This window comes from Ovis aries, chromosome 17 (assembly GCF_016772045.2).
Source record: "Ovis aries strain OAR_USU_Benz2616 breed Rambouillet chromosome 17, ARS-UI_Ramb_v3.0, whole genome shotgun sequence".
NCBI lineage: Eukaryota > Metazoa > Chordata > Mammalia > Artiodactyla > Bovidae > Ovis > Ovis aries.
The window spans coordinates 4,063,850-4,085,420 of NC_056070.1; the positions used below are offsets into that span (position 1 = coordinate 4,063,850).

At 45.0% G+C, this 21,571-nt stretch overlaps 1 protein-coding gene across 1 annotated transcript; it reads left to right on the forward strand.

Moving 5' to 3' along the window:
- The first annotated feature begins 1,225 nt into the window (after window positions 1–1,225).
- SFRP2 (secreted frizzled related protein 2) lies at window positions 1,226–8,658 on the forward strand. The gene is given in 3 exon segments (NM_001163053.1): window positions 1,226–1,724; window positions 4,107–4,187; window positions 8,354–8,658. Coding segments are annotated over 3 exon segments (885 nt in total).
- Window positions 8,659–21,571: the final 12,913 nt, after the last annotated feature.

The window sequence follows — 21,571 nt, forward strand, 5'->3', positions numbered from 1 at the left end:
TTCCCTGCCTGCCACCTGGCGCACTTTCTGCCAGCCCCCTGTGCCCAGCACCAGCCTTCCCAAACTGTGCCCTGAAGGCACATACCCCTGAGTGCCCGCCGCCAGGTACGGAGCGGGTTAGAGCGCGCGATGCTTTCGGGTCTCGAGTCTTCCGGTTCATTTCGGAAGGGGAGGCAGGTCTCTTCTCCCAAACCGGGAAATGGGCAGTCATGTGTGATTCTGACGAGACTCTGTAGAGGCGCTTCCACAGTGACAAACTTTTCCAGACTGACCCCCAACACAACACCCCCAGCGTTTTATTGACATTCCCTTTTTCATGCAAAAGTTTTGCTCTGACGACTCTACTTGTATAAATTCTCTGCCTTTTGAAAGGGCAGGCGGGAGCACTCTGCACGGGTGGGCCAGACTGGGAACCGCGGCTGGGGATCCGAGAGGAAAGCAGCCTCGCCGAGCGGCCTCGGGCAGGCCGGACCCTGGCGTGGACCGCGGGCACAAAGAGAGGGCCGGCAGCTGGCTCGCGGCCGCCGGGAATGCAGTTCCGCCCCGCAGCCCCGGGCCCAGCAGAGACTTCGGGCTGGGGTCAGACAGCCCCCGGCCCGGGCCACGCGGGGGGCAGTGCGCGTTCCCTCGGGACTTGGCTACGAGGCCGCCGTTCGCGTCCCTCCATCCCCCGCAGCCCGCTCCCTGCACGCTCCCTGTTGGGGCGCAACCGCCAGGCTCTTCTATTTATTGTTTGTTTGTTGTTTACTGCGGTCCTAGAGCGCGCGCTTGGCAGCGTCCTGGGGGCGGGGGGAACATGGGCCGGTGGGCGCAGCCAGAATTTCCTTCCAGGGAGCGCATGAGGGGCATTCTCAACAGAACACCAGACGCAGAGTAGTGACCAACCCTCCTCGGATTACTCTCCACTGGCTCCTCCCTTGCTCCCCCCCGCCCACCTCCAGATTTGCATAAAAAAGGCCAAGAAAACTCTGGCCGGGCCCCAGCTGCGGCTCACTCTGCTCCCCCGGGTCGGAGCCCACCTGGAGCTGCGCGCGGGCTTTCAGCGCGGAGCCCAGCGCAGAACCTCGCCCGCGCAGTCCCCCGCGCGCCCGGCGTCTCGGCGCTGATTTCCAGGCCCCGGAGCCGCGCCAAGCGCTGCGAGCGGACCCGGGAAGAGCTCCGGTCCCCACCGCCGCCGCTTCACCGGCTTGGCTCCCTCCGCCCCCCCGGGGGTCGCGCACCCACGATGCCGCAGGGCCCCGGCTCCCTGCTGCTGATCGTCCTCGCCTCGCACTGCTGCTTGGGCTCGGCGCGCGGGCTCTTCTTCGGCCAGTCCGACTTCCCCTACAAGCGCAGCAACTGCAAGCCCATCCCGGCCAACCTGCAGCTGTGCCACGGCATAGAGTACCAGAACATGCGGCTGCCCAACCTGCTGGGCCACGAGACCATGAAGGAGGTGCTGGAGCAGGCGGGCGCCTGGATCCCGCTGGTCATGAAGCAGTGCCACCCGGACACCAAGAAGTTCCTGTGCTCACTCTTTGCTCCCGTCTGCCTCGACGACCTGGACGAGACCATCCAGCCGTGCCACTCGCTCTGCGTGCAGGTGAAGGACCGCTGCGCTCCGGTCATGTCCGCCTTCGGCTTCCCCTGGCCCGACATGCTCGACTGCGACCGCTTCCCCCAGGACAACGACCTTTGCATCCCCCTCGCTAGCAGCGACCACCTCCTGCCGGCTACCGAGGAAGGTAAGCCCTCCTCCTTATTACACCCCACCACCAGCTCCACGAAGACCCTACGGGATCCCGTTGCGTCCCCGCCGGGGTGCCAGTCCCAGGCGGGGCAGACGCTCTCCTTGCCCTGATGTGTCAGCGTGACAAAACTGAGATAATCAACCCCCACACCAAAAAAAAAAAAAAAGTACACACCCCAGTCTCTCATTCCCCTCCCCTGTTATACCAATTGCTCTTTCACAGGAACAGTTGAAAAGGGAGGCGCCGGGCGGGGTTGGGGGGGAGCGAAGAAAATGTAAAACTGAAAGAGGTCTTTCCTTTGTAGATACATGCACAATTCTTTTAAAAGATGCTAGCACGGGGGCCGCGATTGAGAGAGTTGGAAGTGGCCCTCCGTGGAGGAGTTGGCGGGTGAGCACCCTGGCCAGAGCACCCGGGCCTGAATCTCACGCAGCACGTTTTTACCACTGGGCAGGATTCTAGACGCAGGGACACTCCCTACAGCCACAATCGCCAAAATGTGCAAACAGATAGTCTTTTAAGGCACTCTCTGTTTGCCATTCAGGCTTTGAAAATAAAAAGTAGGGCTGGCTCATGTGTGTTGAAAGTTCAGCTTTGGTTGTAAAGTGCCCAGGTGTCCAAGAAAGAAGCACAAAGGGAATCTCCAGAACTCATTTTTCTATCACTAATCAGCTTTTATCTTAGGAGTGGTTTTAATTAACTGGAGAAAATCGTGCAAAAGAGAGTTTCCCAAGTTTTTTTAGAAAACAGAGGGGGAGTTCCTGCACAAAAACCATCAAAGCAATGAAAACCTCATGGGGGCTTGATATTCTTCCTGAAAGGAAAACATATACAATGTGTCTGAGCTGATTTAGGTCCCCCGGGACAGAAAGGGGGCTTCCTAATCCCTTTCAGGGCTCCAGCAGCATCTCCCTTTCAATCTCTAATTGTTTTCCTACAGCCATCATTAGTTAAAGAAAATGCAAAGTTGCTTAGCAATCTTTCCTGGCAGGCACCATGAGTCTGCAATCATCTTATTGGTTAGATTTATAATTTATTGCAAATGTTTGGCATATTTCAAACATTTGTCCAACATATACCACAGACCAACCAATACAGGTTAGCAACATTTTATATTCATTCTTAGAGCCCCTAATTGGAAAAGTTTCATTTTGTTTGAGAGAGGGAAGTTAAGGGCAGTTTTATGTATATTGCTTTTGTTTTTATTTTTCACAATCTGCACCAACTTTATATACTACATTTCTCAAAAAAAAAAAAAATTTCCCCCTTCACAATAAAAGTTTGCATTTTTCAAAATCTGCTCTGCACTTTCTCCAAACTGATAAATAACTTCCAAAATGAGTCATACAGGTTTTCTTTCCCGTGAAAACGCAATTTCATATTAATGAACTTTCACCTAAATTTTAAAGACAGTATTAGTACATTTATATGTGAGAGAAAATGAATGTTTTCTTCTTTCCCTTTTTCCCAAGGAATCACACTCAGAAGAGCCGTTAGCCGGCTCTCTCATAATCGAGCTAGTGCACATTCCTGGGTTTGGTCAGACCCCAGAGACAGTTTGCTTCAACTTTCTTTGGCTTCTGGAAAAGCTTTGGGTTTTTGTTTGTTTGGGTTTTGTTGTTGTTGTTTTGTCTGCTTGTTTTCGAGCGTCTGAAACAGGCAAAGAGAGGAAAGAAGAACCTGCACCAGGGAGGAGTAAATAAATGCTGCCTAACTCAAGCCCAAGCTTGGCAGAAAGCACGAGGTGACGCAGGCCCAGTCAGAGCAGGCTGGAACTGCCAGTGAGGTGTGCTTCGAAAGGAGAAGAGCTCAGACACTAGCCTTACCGCACTAGCCCCCTCACCCAGTCCAGACTTGAAACTCCCTCGAGATGACTCCATCCCCCTGGCGCCCCCAGAAGCAGCTTGGCTGAAAAGCCAGCAGAGGCCAGGCTGCACTGGTGGCCTGCAGCTGAGAAAGATGATCTTTTGGCCATCGTTGGTCGTTGCTAGTTTTCCAAAATCCTTTAAGGGTCTTTTACTGCTTTCTCCTCAGAGAGGCCTTGGGGCTAACTTTTTCAGAGACTGTGTTTGTCCCAGGAGTGAGAGGAAGAGCGAAAAGCTACAACCTGTCTCAGCTACCTGCAGCCACACCCCCACACCCCACCACTGGGAATACCTGTTCACAGTATGTGGGCATTTTTGCCTGTCAAAAAAAAAACTGGGAGGCATGGCACACTCTTAGGCGTGAGTGGTCCTTCTGTTTTAAATGGGGCAGAGTTGGGGGTCTTCCAGGACAATTGTCCCTCCTGCCTGAAGAAGCCCCTAGAGTGAGTTGTTTACAAATGCCACCTGCTGTTTCCTTTCAAGCAAAGTTACTAATGTTTCATGTTTCTAGCTCCGAAGGTATGTGAAGCCTGCAAAACTAAAAACGAAGATGACAACGACATAATGGAAACACTTTGTAAAAATGATTTTGGTAAGTAAACACTAACAAAAGTTTTATTTTCCAGTACAACTTAAAGATACAATTCATTAAGATGTTCCGATTACTGGGTAAAGTGAAAGTGAAAGTCTTTGCAACCCAATGGACTATACAGTCCATGTAACTCTCTAGGCCAGAATACTGGAGTGGGTAGCCTTTCACTTCTCCGGGGGATCTTCCCAACCCAGGGATCGAACCCCAGTCTCCTGCATTGCAGGAAGATTTTTTTTTACCAGCTGAGCCACAAGGGAAGCCTTTTACTAGATAAAGTTTGGGTAAAATAGCATCACAGCTCATCTTTCCTTGAGCTAATCATCTAACAGGTTATCTTAGTTTCCTCTCTACATTAACTATCTTGTATTGAATTGTGTCTTTTCTTAGATGAGAGTCATTGCTGTTAAGCAATAATCAAATAATGAGAATTGTTCATATCATGAATTTCAAATGGCATATTTTTCACTTCACTTTGGCTTTTTCTTGCCAGCAAGTATGATCCTGGCCCATGTTCTCTTTTTAGTCACTTAAACATGTGTCCCAGGGATGGAAACATGTAAATATTAGCCTCAGTAAAACAGATTCAAGACATTAAGTGGGCCCCAAATAGAAATTTAGTCCAGTGCCAAACATGATGCTCTGCTTCTCGTATTCCACTGTCAGTGAGTATATCCAAGGTACTAGTTAATAATCTGGTGGAAAGAGTTTCCTTGAATTGGAAAAAAAAAAAAAAGCTGGGAATTTACTTTGGCGAGATACACGCAAGGTGCTGTGATGACGCAGTGCTCAGGAACTCCCAAGTTCCAGGCGTGTAGATCACTCCCCTTAAGGGAGAACGCTAAGAGGAGACCATCCACCCAGAGCTTCAGCAGCACCTCCTCTGAGTCCTCCAGCCTCTGTGGGGATCGAAAGAGCCAGCTAGACATAAGACCACCACTAAATTCAGAGCTGGGGTGGCAGAGAACTTCACCCAGATTTCTGAGACATTCATGCTTTCCTCCCCTTCCAAGAGCAGGCACTTCTTGGTGTGTTTGAGGGGTTGATGCCTTTTAAAAGTGTTTATTCAAGCAGAAGGTTGAAGTTACTGGTAAACAGATGTGGTCTCTGTCCTAGCAAATAATAACAGACTCTAACAGACCTCTAGGAACACTTCTACATACTCAGCTACACCCTGGAGACAGAAGCCACTCCAGTGTATAGTGTGGAGGAATGACATCCCACCCTCTCCTTACAGCTTACCAGCCAGAAGCCTCAGACCTGGCCAGGTCCCTGGAACTCTGGACACCACCAATCACTGCCCCTTGCAACCCCAGGTCACTTCCAGAAAGTGTCCTGTGCTTAACCTTAGCTGCTCCTAGGACATCCATAGCTATAGGAGAAGCTTCACACAGCTGAGGAAGGGGAAGGAAGGAGGCAACTCAGTCTGAGCTACTCCTCCCCCTCAGCAAGAGCCACAAGGGGATGATGGAGTTTCCTATGTCTATACTCAAAGACAAAAAACTCTCAGAGTAGGAGATGGCCAGGCGTGTTGGCAGCAGCAGTTGCAAAGCTCCAGAGCCTTACCCAAAACACAGTTCTCAGCTTCCATGCTCAGGATTTAAGGGCAAATTTTTAAAATATAATTTAAATAAAGTTTATATAAAAATGTATGACATTTTATTCTGGCAGCTTATAGCCTTTGCACTAGCTTTAGTACAGATCTCTCTCCTGACTTCCATGATATAGTGAAGCTCCAAAAAAATTGAAATTAGGGCTCAGGCACACACGCGCGCACACACACACACACACACACACACACATACACACATACACACATTACCTGCTTGCTTAGTGGCTTACCTTACATAAGATTTCTTTCCTAAAGATGCTGCATTAAGACCTGTGTAAAAAAAATGGGGGTGTGTGTGTGTGGCTGGCTGGCTGTCCCAGGGTTCTCTTTCTCGTACCTTGGAACAACTTGGAAGTCATTACACTTAAGGTATCACACATGCAGATACCTCACAAGTTTGTTTTCTATTTCTTCATGTTCATTTTGTCCCAAGGGGGATAGTAAACTTAAATTGTATGGGGTGAGTCCTATACTGGTTTATAAGTGGTTTTCCACACAGCCTATGTAGTTTTGGGGAGTCATGAAAGGGTGGAAGGAACAAGGTAGAAATCTGATGTATTTAACTTGAATCATCCGTGAAAGCATGACAATCTCCCCACTGCACTTCTGAAGGACAAGAAAGATGAAGAAGACCTCCTGATTTCAGTAGGGAAAGTACTGGTGAAGAAAGAATAGATTAGAACTGCCTGCCTCTGTATGCAACCTTTTGTTGGACCAGACAGTATTGGGTTGGCTAAAAACTTCATTCAGATTTGTCTATAACATATTATGGGGAAAAACCTGAACAAACTTTTTAGCCAACCCAATATCATCACCTCTGCCTCCAACACACCCTGCATCCCCCCTCATACCTTCCATCCAGGGCAGGAAAAGTTATTTAAGAGCTTTGATTCCTATATTTGGTCCCAGCAGAAAACCCAGGAAGGAAACATCTGAAGTTTTCCCATGGTAAGCTCTTAAAAAGTTTGTTATTTCATAGCTAGAAAAAGATGAGTCATAAGTCTTCCCTCTGATTAAAAGTGATGATTTTTCTGATGTTTTGGGCTCAAGAATGTTTAGTCTGACCAGGCAAAATCTCACACATGCTCTGTCTATGCTATTGATGAGGGTCCCAGGTAGCATGATAATCACTTCTCCCACCATATAGCTTCCCCACTCCCAGCCCTTAGGCCGAGGCCACAGAACATGTAACATTGCCATGTGCTTCATCTCACGAAAAACCCTGAGCACCCAATATTATGACCCAGATGCACCTCAGACAAAACAGTGGTTGGCCAAGTCCCAGCACGCTTGATTTACCTGGCCGAGCTTCAGTCATTTCCTGCTCGGCTGGAAAAGCCAACTTAGTTGAATTCCTCTGACAGAGAAAGAAAGAACTCTCCAGAGCAGTGATTTCTCACAAAAAAAAAACCTCTTCCTCTATTACTAACTTAAACAATGCACTAAACTCCATCAGAGTCAGGAAGTCACACCTGCATATAATCTCTATGGAACAATCGTGAACACGTTATAGTTGGGCACATGAAGGCACCAGCCAGGACGAGAGATTCGATACCGTGGCTGAGATCCCGTGGTCTGGGGACTCGAGTTCTGAGAATTAGGCTCAGCTGGGGTACAGCATAACTGGGTGACCTCTTGTAAATCACTGCATTTCTCTGGGTTTCAGATTCTTGGTGTACCAACAAGAGAGTTTAGCTGGATTATCCCTTCAACCTTAAAATTCTATCCCTTCCCTGACTTCATGGAGTCTTGAAATTTAATTCCAGCATGTATGTTTGTAGGGTTTTCTTTCCCTAAGCGTACTGTCCATGACTATAAAATGTGTCCTTTATAGTAAACCACTTACTTTGGGTCTTAGCATTCTAATGAGTCTACAGATCCATCTTGGAAGCAGGGCATATATGATCTGTAAATGCCTTGGCCTTGGACAGGCAAATGATAGCATATGAGGATGAGGTCTTCAGAAAAACACTTTTACAGCTAAACATGTTGTGCTCTTAAAAAGAGTCTTGGATATTTTTTCTCCAAGTTACTTTACCAAATCAAATGCAGCTGTAAGATCAATTCTCCTTCCCTGTAGTCTGTTCTTTAGAAAACAATGATTGTGTGATATAATTTCCTTACAGGTTTGTCCAAGAACTTCTCCGACGTCATAAATTGAGTTTAAAGTTTACAGCCACAGAAGGATCGTGTTTCACCTAAGAGTCAGGCATTTCTTTTCATGGTGAATTTTCCAATAGGGGAAGTCATTTGTCGAGGAGAGCACACTCCACATGCAGCCTCCGTTCAAACACAGAACGCAGGGCAAGGAGGGAAAATCAATTGAGTCCACAAGGGGAGTTTTTAAAGGATGGCTGGTTTGAAACAAAGTGCCCGATCAACCCTTTGAGGCTTTAGAAATGGAGCCACCTGCTGCCCTCAGCTCCCAGTCCCCTGCCTGCGGCCCCCATCAACCCCAGGGAGCTCCTCTTCCCTCTCGCAGGGGAGTCTAGGACACGCGGGGGGATTTATGCCCTCCTTATCACTGGTGTGATCCTGCCCCCTTCTGTGTTCGCAGCACTGAAGATAAAAGTGAAGGAGATCACCTACATCAATAGAGACACCAAAATCATCCTGGAGACCAAGAGCAAGACCATTTACAAGCTGAACGGAGTGTCCGAGAAGGACCTGAAGAAGTCGGTGCTGTGGCTCAAAGACAGCCTGCAGTGCACGTGTGAGGAGATGAACGACATCAACGCGCCCTACCTGGTCATGGGGCAGAAGCTGGGTGGGGAGCTGGTCATCACCTCCGTGAAGCGGTGGCAGAAAGGGCAGCGAGAGTTCAAGCGCATCTCCCGCAGCATCCGCAAGCTGCAGTGCTAGTCCCAGGCCAGCCTCGCTGCGGACCGCTCCCAGGGCCCCGCCGACCCGCCCCCGCTGCTCTGGGACGTCAGCGCGGTTTCCCCAGCACACTCCCTCGGCTCCGGCCTGGAGCGGCTTCCCCTGCCTTTTGCACGTTTGCACCCCAAGCATTTCCTGACTTATAAGGCCCCAGGAGCCCTCAGGAACAGATAGGTGTCTTCACATAAAGGAAAAACCCACCCAAATCTTGTAGAAATATTCCAGCTAATAAAATCGAAAGGATTTTTATAAAGTTTTTTAAAAGGTCACTTAAGAGCTATTTCACGTAGGTGCAACTGTGACTCTGGCTTGATTTTTTTGGTTTGGTTTGGGTCTGTTTCCACTGAGGTTGCCGTAACGTGCAAACAGCTTCACTTTTCTGTGTGGCCCGAACTTTCCCTTTTCTGTGGTGGGTCCAAAACCCAGTTGAGATAAAGCTGGCTGTTATCTCAGCACCTCTCTCAGCTGCAGCCTGAATCAGCACCTGAATCGTGTAACAAGTCATTTGTCATTTAACATCCCTGTTGGGAACTTAACAACTGTAGCATGGATCGCATTTTGCATTCCCAGGTAGAGCACTTCCCTTTATAAAAGCCACATTAACCTCCATAGCATGAGTTCTTCAAATAAAAGGCAAAACAGACCAATTTTATGATTGACCCGAGTACTTTAAACTTTGTTTAAAACACTTTTTTACTTAATTTTGCAGATTAAACCATTGTAGCTTACCTGTAATATACACAGTAGTTGACCCCAAAAAGTTGTAAAAATATTGCTTTAACCAACACTGTAAATATTTCGGATAAACATTATATTCTTGTATATAAACTTTACATCCTGTTTTACCAACTCCCTGTCTTCTGTCTTGTCTTCTCAGTGGGAGGAACTGGGAAGGGAGCCGAAGGAAAGTGATCACCTCCTTCCTCCCTAGGCCCAGCCCTCCTGCGGTTTGAAGTGTCTATTTCCTATGTGGCTCAGAAAGCACCTCACCTCCACCACCCGTCCCCTGGCCCCTGCTTGTGCCTCATACCCCACACAGATACTACCACTGCAGACCCTGCAGGGAGGCAGAGGTTTGCCTGCTTTGGTCTGGTTTCATCCGTCCAGTGGCAGCCTCGTGGCAACACAAGCCTACACCTAAGGTTCACGAGCTTGGCCGCTGTGCTTTTCATTTCTGCAGATTTTTATAATGAAAAAGAATCACTATTGCAACAGTGTTCATTCTTTCCCCACTTAAATTCTAACCATCAGATAAACAGAGCCATGGTTTGCAGAGCAACCACTGAAAGGCAGTGGGTAGGGAGGGGGTGGTGAAAAGATAACAGGAAGATGAGAAGGGCTTCCATCCATAAAACATCGGTCCAAATGCTTCATTGTTTTATTTTAGGAGGCTCCAGAGAAATTCTAGTACACATGAAGAAACAGGCTCAAAGGGGTTAGGCACCATGGCTAACATGAGGCTGATTCAGAGCTGAAATTCAGGCCTTTCAGATGACAAATTCTGTCTTCTGTTCAGTCCAGGGTGGATTATAGGAGCAGGGCGGCACATGTCTATTCAACAAGTGTGCACTGCACATCTGCTACATGCCTGGCCCCATTCTAAGTGCTGGGGAACCATATATCAGCTCCTTGTCCTTACGGAGCTGACATGACAGAGTAAAAGAAGAGATATAATCGCAATTACAATGATATATTTATAACATAAGTTATATGAAATGTAAGGAGAGGTAATACATAAGATCAACAGTGTCCTCAACAAATCTGAAATCTTGAGAGGTCCTGCGAAGCCTTTATGGGACAGCGTTTTGTTGATTTAGTTGAAAAGTTTGCTGCACAACCAGCCATGATCTCTCTATAGCACTTCAAGTTCTGGTGGCACCAAAAGGCAACAGAGCCCCAACTGCCTACCTGAGCTGCACAGTTGGGGCGATCTCTTTCCTCTTCTTCTGGGTCCAATTGACTCAGCTTCTCATGAGTCTACAGACTCCTAACACAATCCTCTTCCTACAAGGCACCCATGGACTAAATGAGGGACACTCATGATTAAGGCCAGGACTCATTGTAAACATCTAAAACCGGAAACTTGGGACCCGGGAAAAGGCAAGAGAGAGAGAAAAGGAAGATAACAGACAAAATAACAGTAGACAGACGCTTTAGGAATTAGAAAGTGGAAATAAGGATAACACATCCAAAACAGTGGAAAGAAACAATTGGAAGATGCTGACCTATCTGAATGTTCCCTTTCCGATCAAAACAGACGTTACCTGCCCATGTTAAAGGATGCGGACCCTGGGGCTCCGGAGAGCTAGTTGTTGCCAGACATTGCCTCCTTCGGTCATGATGTGAGGAGGTAGTAGGCACTCCGGTGCCTGCCTGCTGCCTTACACACCCCTCTGTGGATTTTCCAATCCCCCCACCCCCACACCGCTTGTTCCCATCTTTGTCAAGGCTATGAGCCAACAAGACATGTTTGGAAGAGCACGTAGATTTTTGGTTCATCTTTCATTTTGTTTCACTGTTTTCTTTTGCACGATGACTCGAATATAGATATGGCTCACTTCTTTTTTAAATAATCATGACTGTTGTATTCTTTCTTAGTTTTTCAACTATCAGATTTCTTTTGTAGACAGGTGAAAACATGAATGTTCATCGATTATTGGGGAAAAAAAGCAAGGAATCAGAAGACACTGGATTTTTGAGTTTCCTAAGATGATTCATGACCTGTTAATAAGCGGCCAAGATATCCCACATAGGAGATCAGAAAAGTTTAAAGATATAAAAGCTACATATCTACCACAGATGTAATTCCTCCTCCCTTTCCTACATAATTTGAGGAATGAGCTGTTCTACAGGAACACATTTACAAGAGCTGTGGGGCAACATTTCCTACGTGCTCGAAGTTCCTGTCTATGTACGGTGAAATTCATAGGGTTAAAAAGGATAAAGGGGTCCATTTTATCTAACAGTACCCTCCAGTCTTCATTCTCTATTCTCTTATCAAATGATAATTTGATTTTTTGCCTTTCAAATCTTGCTTACTAGGTTTTCAATGTTCTTGAGGGGGGAGGGGTCACCTTGGAAAGCAATCAAGGCATATGTATTTCAGGTATTTCAGGGTGCAATCACTGCCTGTGGGTTATGAAACAATGTGATTTCTGCCCCTGAAACTCATTGCACAGATACAAATCAATTTATTAACTCAGCAAGGATTTTTCTGCACACCAGCTCTCACCATTGATGCATTCGATAGGAGTTGAGTGCTCACGTGCATGCCCAGGTATTGTTCCAGGTGGTGGATGCACAGCAATCTGCCCTCCCTCAGCTTCTAGTCTAGAGTCAGGAATTGTGCTTGGCACTCTAGAAAGAGAGATGGTTTATTCCCCAAAGGAACTCTGAATCCAGGGAGTGAGAGAGACATGCAGACAAATCATCCCGACATGCTGTGTTAAAAGAGAGTATAGACAAGCCCAGGGATGGCATAAAGGAGAGAGTGTTTATCATCAGTTTGACATGTTGGCCAATCAGCAGTGCACAACTACCATGCTGATGGTGATTGCCAGACACTACAAATAAGCTTAGCATAAGGCCTATTCCCTTTATAATCAATAAATGCCCCATAGTCTCAAATTACAAACAAATGAATTCACATTTGGCTCAGAAATAAATAGCTTTCAACATAACAAAATATTTTTGCAGCTGTTCACAATTGTCTAGAGAATAATGCAGATAAAAAGCTGCTTTTAAAAAAAGCTCTTATTGATACAGATAGCAATTAAAATAGTGTTAGAAGAACAAATTGAAGAGTTCAGCTGTCACAAGATGTCCCAGAATACAGTTATAATAGTCACTAATTTAACAACCCAGATAGTCTGTTACGCTATGAAATGAGCAAGGCATGAGAACTTAGCAGCACTAACTGGCTTCCCAGGAGAAATTCACCTAAAAACCGGTGCACCCTCTCACGCATGCACATGCTTTCCTGCGCACCACACACAAATGTAGCCCTGACAGAAAATCTTCTAGTCTAAAACAAACCACTTAGCCGACTAGAAACTACAGTCCTAGGGGCAAGTATCTTGGTGCAGCTTTTGAAATTCAGAGACACCTAACAAGTCAATAGTTTCTGCAAGCCTGACACTACTTATGGGTAATTAAGAATTATTACTCTATAAATTACGCTTAAGCTCAATCCATTCTCATTTCCTGTGTATCCTCTGTTTTAAAGTGTGATTCTCAGAGCTTGTTTCTGTGTGAGAGGCACCCAGATTAGGAAGGAGCATCAGTCTGCCGCAGCCTGCAGCAACCAGTCTTACCCCAACACACCCCTCTGTCTCACCAGCTCCCCATGCACCTCAAATTCTGGAGCACAATGGGTTGCTCCAGGTGGTAGAGCCAACCACTGCCCCATCAGAAGCAGCTTAAGCAAAGAGGGATAAGTGGAACTATAAGTACTAGGTACTCTTCCACTCTTCCCAAAAGATTTTTCCACCTCGCACAAAGGATTCAGGTGCCTCCATGCCACCCTCTAATAGCATCGGGCTTCCAGTCTGAAGCAGAGTACTGAGTCAACTCAGTTATTCCGCAAGCTCACCTTGAACACCTACTGTGTGCCAGGTGCTGTCGTCAGTGCTGAGGTCCCAACAATGACTGTAAGGCTCAGAGAACCGCACTCTGAAAGGAACTCTCAGGGACACCCTCTAGTGGACTGACAAAGTTTACTATCCAGCTGCGCAGTTTTATGGTCTCAGGGAACAGAGCATAAAGCAGACTTGCACGTAGCCTTTCTCAATAAACATCAAAGCATTCAAGCATAAAATACAGTTCCCACCGCCCAAGACATAACATAGCTTTGGAGAAACTCTAAAGGGAGTCTTATCATGAAACAATAGTCCTTGCTCCCAGAAACAGGTGGTCAGAAGGAAGCCTTTGAATGCCTCAAGTCTGGGCGTATAACCCTTCGTTATCTGTTCCCAGCCTCAGGCATTCGGTGAACGCTCATAACCCTTTGTTATGCTCGTTCCAGCTTCCAACCTTTGTCCTGAGCGGAGCAAATGCATTTTCAGTATTTGCTCAAAGCCTTCTAAATGACCAGCACACAGTGGCTTCTCTCATGTGATCACAGTCTAGTGTGAAACATGCACAGGCGAATGTAATGTGAACTGAGACCCCAAACTCTCTAGACCTCTCACTTGTTCTTATGGGCACAGATAAATTCACGTTGAAATAACACTAAGAATCAAAATCTCTAGAGCCAGGAAGTGTCACTAGAGAATTTCACCAAACATTTAAAGAATAACTGACACCCATTTTGCACAATCTCTTCCAGAAAATAGAAGAGGAGGGGGTGTTTCTCAACTCATTTTATGAGGTTAACATTGCCCTAAATACCAAAACCAAATAAAGGACAAAGAAAACTATAGACCAATATCTCCCATGAATTTAGACACAAAATTCCTCTACAAAATATTAGCAAATTAAATCCAGCAGTGTGTGAAAAGAATAACATGTTACAACCACACTGGCTTTATCTAAGTTATGCAAGACTGTTTCAATATTCAAAAATCAATCAATGTAATCTACCATATTAACAGGTGAAAGAAAAAATCATATAGTCATGTCAGCTGATGCAAAAAAAAAAGCATTTGACAAAACTCAATACCTATTCATGGTAAAATCTACTGGCAAACTAAGAATGGATAGGAGCTAGGATACACGTATGTGTGTGCATGCATGCACCTGTGATCAGTCATGTCCAGCTCTGTGCGACCCCCTGGAATGTAGCCCACCAGGCTTCTCTGTCCATGGAATTTTCCAGGCAAGAATACTGGAGTGGGTTGCCATTTCCTTCTCCAGGAGATCATTCCCACCTGGGGACTGAACCTGTGTCTCTTGCGTCTCCTGCATTAGCAGGCAGATTCTTTACCACTGCACCACGTGGGAAGCCCTGGAATATAAGACTGACATACAAAATCAACTATACTATATATACTAAGAAAAAACAAGCAGAAATCAAAACAAAATCACAATACCACTGCTCCAAAGAAAATAAAATATTTAGGTATAAATATTCTGTATGCTGAAAATTACAAAATGCTGATGAATGACATCAAAAAAGACCTAAATAATTGGAGAGACATACCATGTTCATTAATTGAATGATTCTTCATGGTGAAGATGTCAGCTCTCTTCAAACTGATCTATATGTTTAATTTAGTACAATTTCTATCAAGATCTCAACAAGTTTTTTTGTAAATATGAACATTATTCTAAAATTGGTAATGAAAGGCAAAGACTGTAGAGTATCCAGAATGATTATGAAAAAGACTAAAGCAAGAAAAATCATTAAGCCTTACTATGCTGTGCTGTGCTTAGTTGCTCAGTTGTGTCTGGCCATTTGCAGTTCCATGGACTGTAGCCTGCCAGGCTCCTGTGTCCATGGGGATTCTCCAGGCAAAAATACTGGAATAGGTTGCCATGCCCTCCTCTAGGGGATCTTCCCAACCCAGGGATGGAACCCAGGTCTCCTGGATTGCAGGCAGATTCTTTATCATCTGAGCCACCAGAGAATCCCAAGAGTACTGGAGTGGGTACCCTATCCCTTCTACAGGGGCTCTTCCCAACCCAGGAATGGAACCAGAGTCTCCTGCATTGCAGGCAGATTCTTTACCAGCTGAGCTACCAGGGAAGCCCCGAGACTTACTATAGAGCTTCAGTAATCAACACAGTATGGTACTGGTCGGGGGCAGGGGTGGGGAGGGGACTTTTTTTTTTTTTTACAAAGATGTAAGAGCAGCTCAATGGAGTAGGAATGGCCTTTTCAGTAAATGGTGCTGGAGAAACTGAATATTCCATGGGCAAAACAGAAAGAATCTAAACCTCCCATGGAATACAAAACTAACTCAAAGTGAATCATGAGCGTAAATGTAAAACCACTGAAGTTTTTGACTAAATAGAAAATTTATTATGTAAAGACCTAGGATTTGGCAAAGAGTTCTTAAATTTGATACCCAATGCACAGTCCATAAAAGGAAAAACATAAATGAAACCTCTTCAAAATGTAAAACTTTTGCTATTCAAAAGACCCTGTTAGAGAGGCAGTCCTAAGATGGCGGAGGAATAGGACGGGGAGATCACTTTCTCCTCCACAAATTCATCCAAAGAACATTGTAACGCTGAGTAAATTCCGCAAAACAACTCCTGAATGCCGGCAGAGGACGTCAGGCACCCAGAAAAGCAGCCCATTGTCTTCAAAAGGAGGTAGGAAAAAATATAAAAGACAAAAAGAGAGACAAAAGCAGTAGGGACGGAGCTTCGTCCCAGGAACATGGAAGTGAACATGAAGTCACTCAGTCGTGTCTGACTCTTTGTGACACCGTGGTCTGTAGCCTACCAGGCTCCTCCGCCCATGGGATTTTCAAGGCAAGAGTACTGGAGTAGGGGAAGGGAGTCTTAAAAAAGAAAGGTTTCCAAACACTAGGAAACACTTTCACTGCCGAGTCTGTGGCGAGCCTTGGAACCACAGATGGCAACATAACCAGAAGGAAAATTAAATAAATAATTTAAACCCATAGATTATGTGCCCAACGGTAACTCCCCCAGCAGAGAAGCAGCGCAGACACCTGCACCCGCCACTAGCAAGCAGGGGCTGGGCAGGGAGGCGTGGACTGCATTGCTTACAGTAAGGACTGGGCCTGAATGCCCCAAGGGCAAGGCTAGCAAACTGGACTGTGGAATAGCTACCAGGCGAAAAGCCCTAACCTAGGACACCACCAGGCCCGCTCACAGGACAAAGGACTGAATAGAGCTATGTGAAAAGCCCTAACCTAAGACACCATCAGGCCCGCTCACAGAACAAAGGACTGAGCAGAGCTAGCTGGCTGCAGATCATCCCCCTCCAGTGACAGGCAGCCAGAGCCTGAAGGAGGCAATCACGGCCCCAGAGAGGCATTATCTATCAAACTGCAAGTAGGCTTTGTTGCTAACTAAGATTTCTTGGGGTTCTGGAGGGTCAACATCCGCCTTATAAGGTGCGCCAGTTGTACACCCAGAAAACCGAGCGGCAGGGACAGGGGAGGTGATATGTCACAGCGACCACGCTCACCAAACACCTGGTCACCTGAGCTGCTCGGACCTAGGAAGGGCACAAAACACAGGTCCAACTGAGTCTGCACCTCTGAGGACTACCCAAGTGCCTGAACCTGAGCAGCTTAGATCTGGGAGGTGTATGCAGCCCAGGGCCAGCCTCAGATGGTTCCCGGCAGAGCAACCTAGAGCCTGAGCAGTGTGGGCAGGGAGGGCACACGCACCGTGAGCGGGGGTAAACCAGTGTGGCCGAGACACTGCAAACACGCACCAGTGTTATTTGTTTGCAGGGTCCCGCCCCCCCCCCCCCCTCCACCAGCATGACTGAACAAGTGAGCCTAAAAAGTGTCCACCACCACCCTCTTGTGTCAGGGCAGAAATCAGACACTGAAGAGACAAGCAAACAGAAGAAGCTAAAACAGAGGGAACCTTCTTGGAAGTGACAGGTGCAATAGATTAAAACACTGTAGTTAGTACTAATGACATAGGAAGGGGCCTATAGATCTTGAGAAATATAAGCCAGATCAAGGAACTATCCGAAAACAAACTGACCCCACACTGCCCACAACAACACCAGAGAAACACCAGATATATTTTACTATTTTACTATCAGTCTTTATTTTTTTATTTACTTTTCATTTTTAAGTGCTCTATTACTCCTTTATTTTCATTTTTATAACCTACTGTTACTTTGCAAAAAAAAAAGACCCTATTTTTTAAAGCAAACTTCATATATATATAATTTTTGTGACTTTGTGTGTTTTTTTTTCTTTAATATTTTGTGTTTGAAAATCCAACCTCTACTCTAGATTTTTAATCTTTGCTTTTTGGTATTTGTTAGCAATTTTGTACCTTTAAGAACAAAATCTTCAGTACCCATTTTTACTTGGGAGTGAGATTACTGGCTTGACTGCTCTCTCCCCCTTTGGACACTCCTTTTTCTCCACCAGGTCACCTCTATCTCCTCCCTCCCCCTTCTCTTCTCTACCCAACTCTGTGAATCTCTTTGTATGTTCCAGACAGTGGAGAACACTTAGGGAACTGATTACGGGCTGGAACTGTCTCTCTCCTTTTGATTCCTCCTTTTATCCTCCTGGCCACCTGTGTCTCCTTCCTCCCTCTTCTCTTCTCTCTATAACTCCGTGAATATCTCTGAGCGGTCCAGACTGTAGCGCACACATAAGGAAGTGAATACTGGCTAGTTTGCTCTCTCCTCTTCTGATCCCACCTCATCTCATTCAGGTCACCTCTATCTCCCTCCTCCCTCTTCTCTTCCCCATGTAATTCTGTGAACCTCTCTGGGTGTCCCTCACTGTGGATAAACTTTTCATCTTTAACCTAGGTGTTTTATCAATGGTGCTGTTTAGATGGAGAAGTCTTGAGGCTACTGTAAAAATAAGACTGAAAACCAGAAGCAGGAGGCTTAAGTCCAAATCCTGAGAACACCAGAGAACTCCTGACTCCAGGGAACATTAATCGACAGAAACTCAGCAAACGCCTCCATACCTACACTGAAACCAAGCACTACCCAAGGGCCAACAAGTTCCAGAGCAAGACATACCACACAAATTCTCCAGCAACACAGGAACACAGCCCTGAGCCTCAACATATAAGCTGCCCAAAGTCACTCCAAACCCACTGACATCTCATAACTCATTACTGGAGACTTCATTGCACTCCAGAGAGAAGAAATCCAGCTCCACCCACCAGAACACTGACACGAACTTTCCTAACCAGGAAACCTTGACAAGTCACCCATACAACCCAACCCACAGTGAGGAAACTCCACAATAAAGAGAACTCCACAAACTGCCAGAATACAGAAGGGCCAGCCCAAACGCAGCAATGTTAACAAGATGAAGAGACAGAGGAATACCCAGCAGGTAAATGAACAGGATAAATGCCCATCAAACCAAACAAAAGAGAAAGAGATAGGGAATGTACCTGATAAAGAATTCTGAATAATGATAATGAAAATGATCCAAAATCTTGAAAACAAAATGGAATCACAGATAAATAGCCTAGAGACAAGGACTCAGAAGATGCAAGAAAGGTTTAACAAGGACGTAGAAGAAATAAAAATGGGGAAAGAAATAATCACCCAAGTCCAAGAAATCCAGAGAGTCCCAAACAGGATAAACCCAAGGCGAAACACCCCAAGACACATATTAATCAAATTAACAAAGATCAAACACAAGGAACAAATATTAAAAGCAGCAAGGAAAACCAACAAATAACACACAAGGGGATTCCCATAAGGATAACAGCTGATCTTTCAATAGAAACCCTTCAGGCCAGAAGGGAATGGCAAGACATACTTAAAGTGATGAAAGAAAATAACCTACAGCCCAGATTACTGTACCCAGCAAGGATCTCATTCAAATATGAAGGAGAAATCAAAAGCTTTCCAGACAAGCAAAAGCTGAGAGAATTCAGCACCACCAAACCAGCTCTCCAAATGCTAAAGGATCTTCTCTAGACAGGAAACACAAAAAAGGTATATAAACTTGATTCCAAAACAATAAAGCAAATGGCAACAGGATCATACTTATCAATAATTACCTTAAACGTAAATGGGTTGAATGACCCAACCAAAAGACAAAGACTGGCTGAATGGATACAAAAACAAGATCCCTATATATGTTGTCTACAAGAGACCCACCTCAAAACAAGGGACACATACAGACTGAAAGTGAAGGGCTGGAAAAGATATTCCATGCAAATAGAGACCAAAAGAAAGCAGGGGTAGCAATACTCACATCAGATAAAATAGACTTTAAAACAAAGGCTGTGAAAGAGACAAAGAAGGACACTACATAATGATCAAAGGATCAATCCAAGAAGATATAACAATTATCAATATATATGCACCCAACATAGGAGCACTGCAATATGTAAGACAAATGCTAACAAGTATGAAAGGGGAAATTAACAATAACACAATAATAGTGGGAGACTTTAATACCCCACTCACACCTATGGATAGATCAACTAAACAGAAAATTAACAAGGAAACACAAACTTTAAATGATACAATAGACTAGTTAAACCTAATTGATATCTATAGGACATTTCACCCCAAAACAATGAATTTCACCTTTTTCTCAAGTGCACATGGAATCTTCTCCAGGATAGATCACATCCTGGGCCATAAATCTAGCCTTGGTAAATTCAAAAATATTGAAATCATTCCAAGCATATTTTCTGACCACAATGTAGTAAGATTAGACCTCAATTACAGGAGAAAAACTATTTAAAATTCCAACATATGGAGGCTGAACAACACACTGCTGAATAACCAACCAATCACAGAAGAAATCAAAAAAGAAATCAAAATATGCATAGAAATGAATGAAAATGAAAACACAACAACCCCAAACCTGTGGGACACTGTAAAAGCAGTGCTAAGGGGAAAGTTCATAACAATACAGGCATACCTCAAGAAACAAAAAAAAAGTCAAATAAATAACCCAACTCTACACCTAAAGCAACTAGAAAAGGAAGAAATGAAGAACCCCAGGGTTAGTAGAAGGAAAGAAATCTTAAAAATTAGGGCAGAAATAAATGCAAAAGAAACAAGAGACCATAGCAAAAATCAACAAAGCCCAAAGCTGGTTCTTTGAAAGAATAAATAAAATTGACAAACCATTAGCCAGACTCATCAAGAAACAAATGGAGAAAAATCAAATCAATAAAATTAGAAATGAAAATGGAGAGATCACAACAGACAACATAGAAATACAACGGATCATAAGAGACTGCTACTGCTGCTGCTGCTGTTGCTGCTGCTGCTGCTGCTGCGGGCTGCTGCGGGCTGCTGCTGCTGCTGCTGCTGCTGCTGCTGCTGCTGCTAAGTCGCTTCAGTCGTGTCCGACTCTGTGCGACCCCACAGACGGCAGCCCACCAGGCTCCCCCGTCCCTGGGATTCTCCAGGCAAGAACACTGGAGTGGGTTGCCATTTCCTTCTCCAATGCATGAAAGTGAAGAGTGAAAGTGAAGCCGCTCAGTTGTGTCCGACTCTCAGCGACCCCATGGACTGCAGCTTACCAGGAAGCAATTATATGCCAATAAAATGGACAACTTGGAAGAAATGGACAAATTCTTAGAAAACTACAACTTTTCAAAACTGAGCCAGGAAAAAATAGAAAATCTTAACAGACCCGTCACCAGCATGGAAATTGAAACTGTAATCAGAAATCTTCCAGCAAACAAAAGCCCAGAGGGCTTCACAGCTGAATTCTACCAAAAATTTAGAGAAAAGCTACCACCTATCCTACTTAAACTCTTCCAGAAAATTGCAGAGGAAGGTAAACTTCCAAACTCATTCTATGAGGCCACCATCACCCTAATACCAAAATCTGACAAAGATGCCACAAAAAAAGAAAACTACAGACCAATATCACTGATGAACATACAGGCAAAAATCCTTAACAAAATTCTAGCAATCAGAATCCAACAACACATTAAAAAGATCATACACCATGACCAAGTGGGCTTTATCCCAGGGATGCAAGGATTCTTCAATATCTGCAAATCAATCAATGTAATACACCACATTAACAAATTGAAAAATAAAAGGCATATGATTATCTCAATAGATGCAGAGAAAGCCTTTGACAAAATTCAACATCCATTTATGATAAAAACTCTCCAGAAAGCAGGAATAGAAGGAAAATACCTCAACATAATAAAAGCTATATATGACAAACCCACAACAAACATTATACTCAATGGTGAAAAATTGAAAGCATTTTCCCTAAAGTCAGGAACAAGACAAAGGTGCCCACTTTCATCACTACTATTCAACATAGTT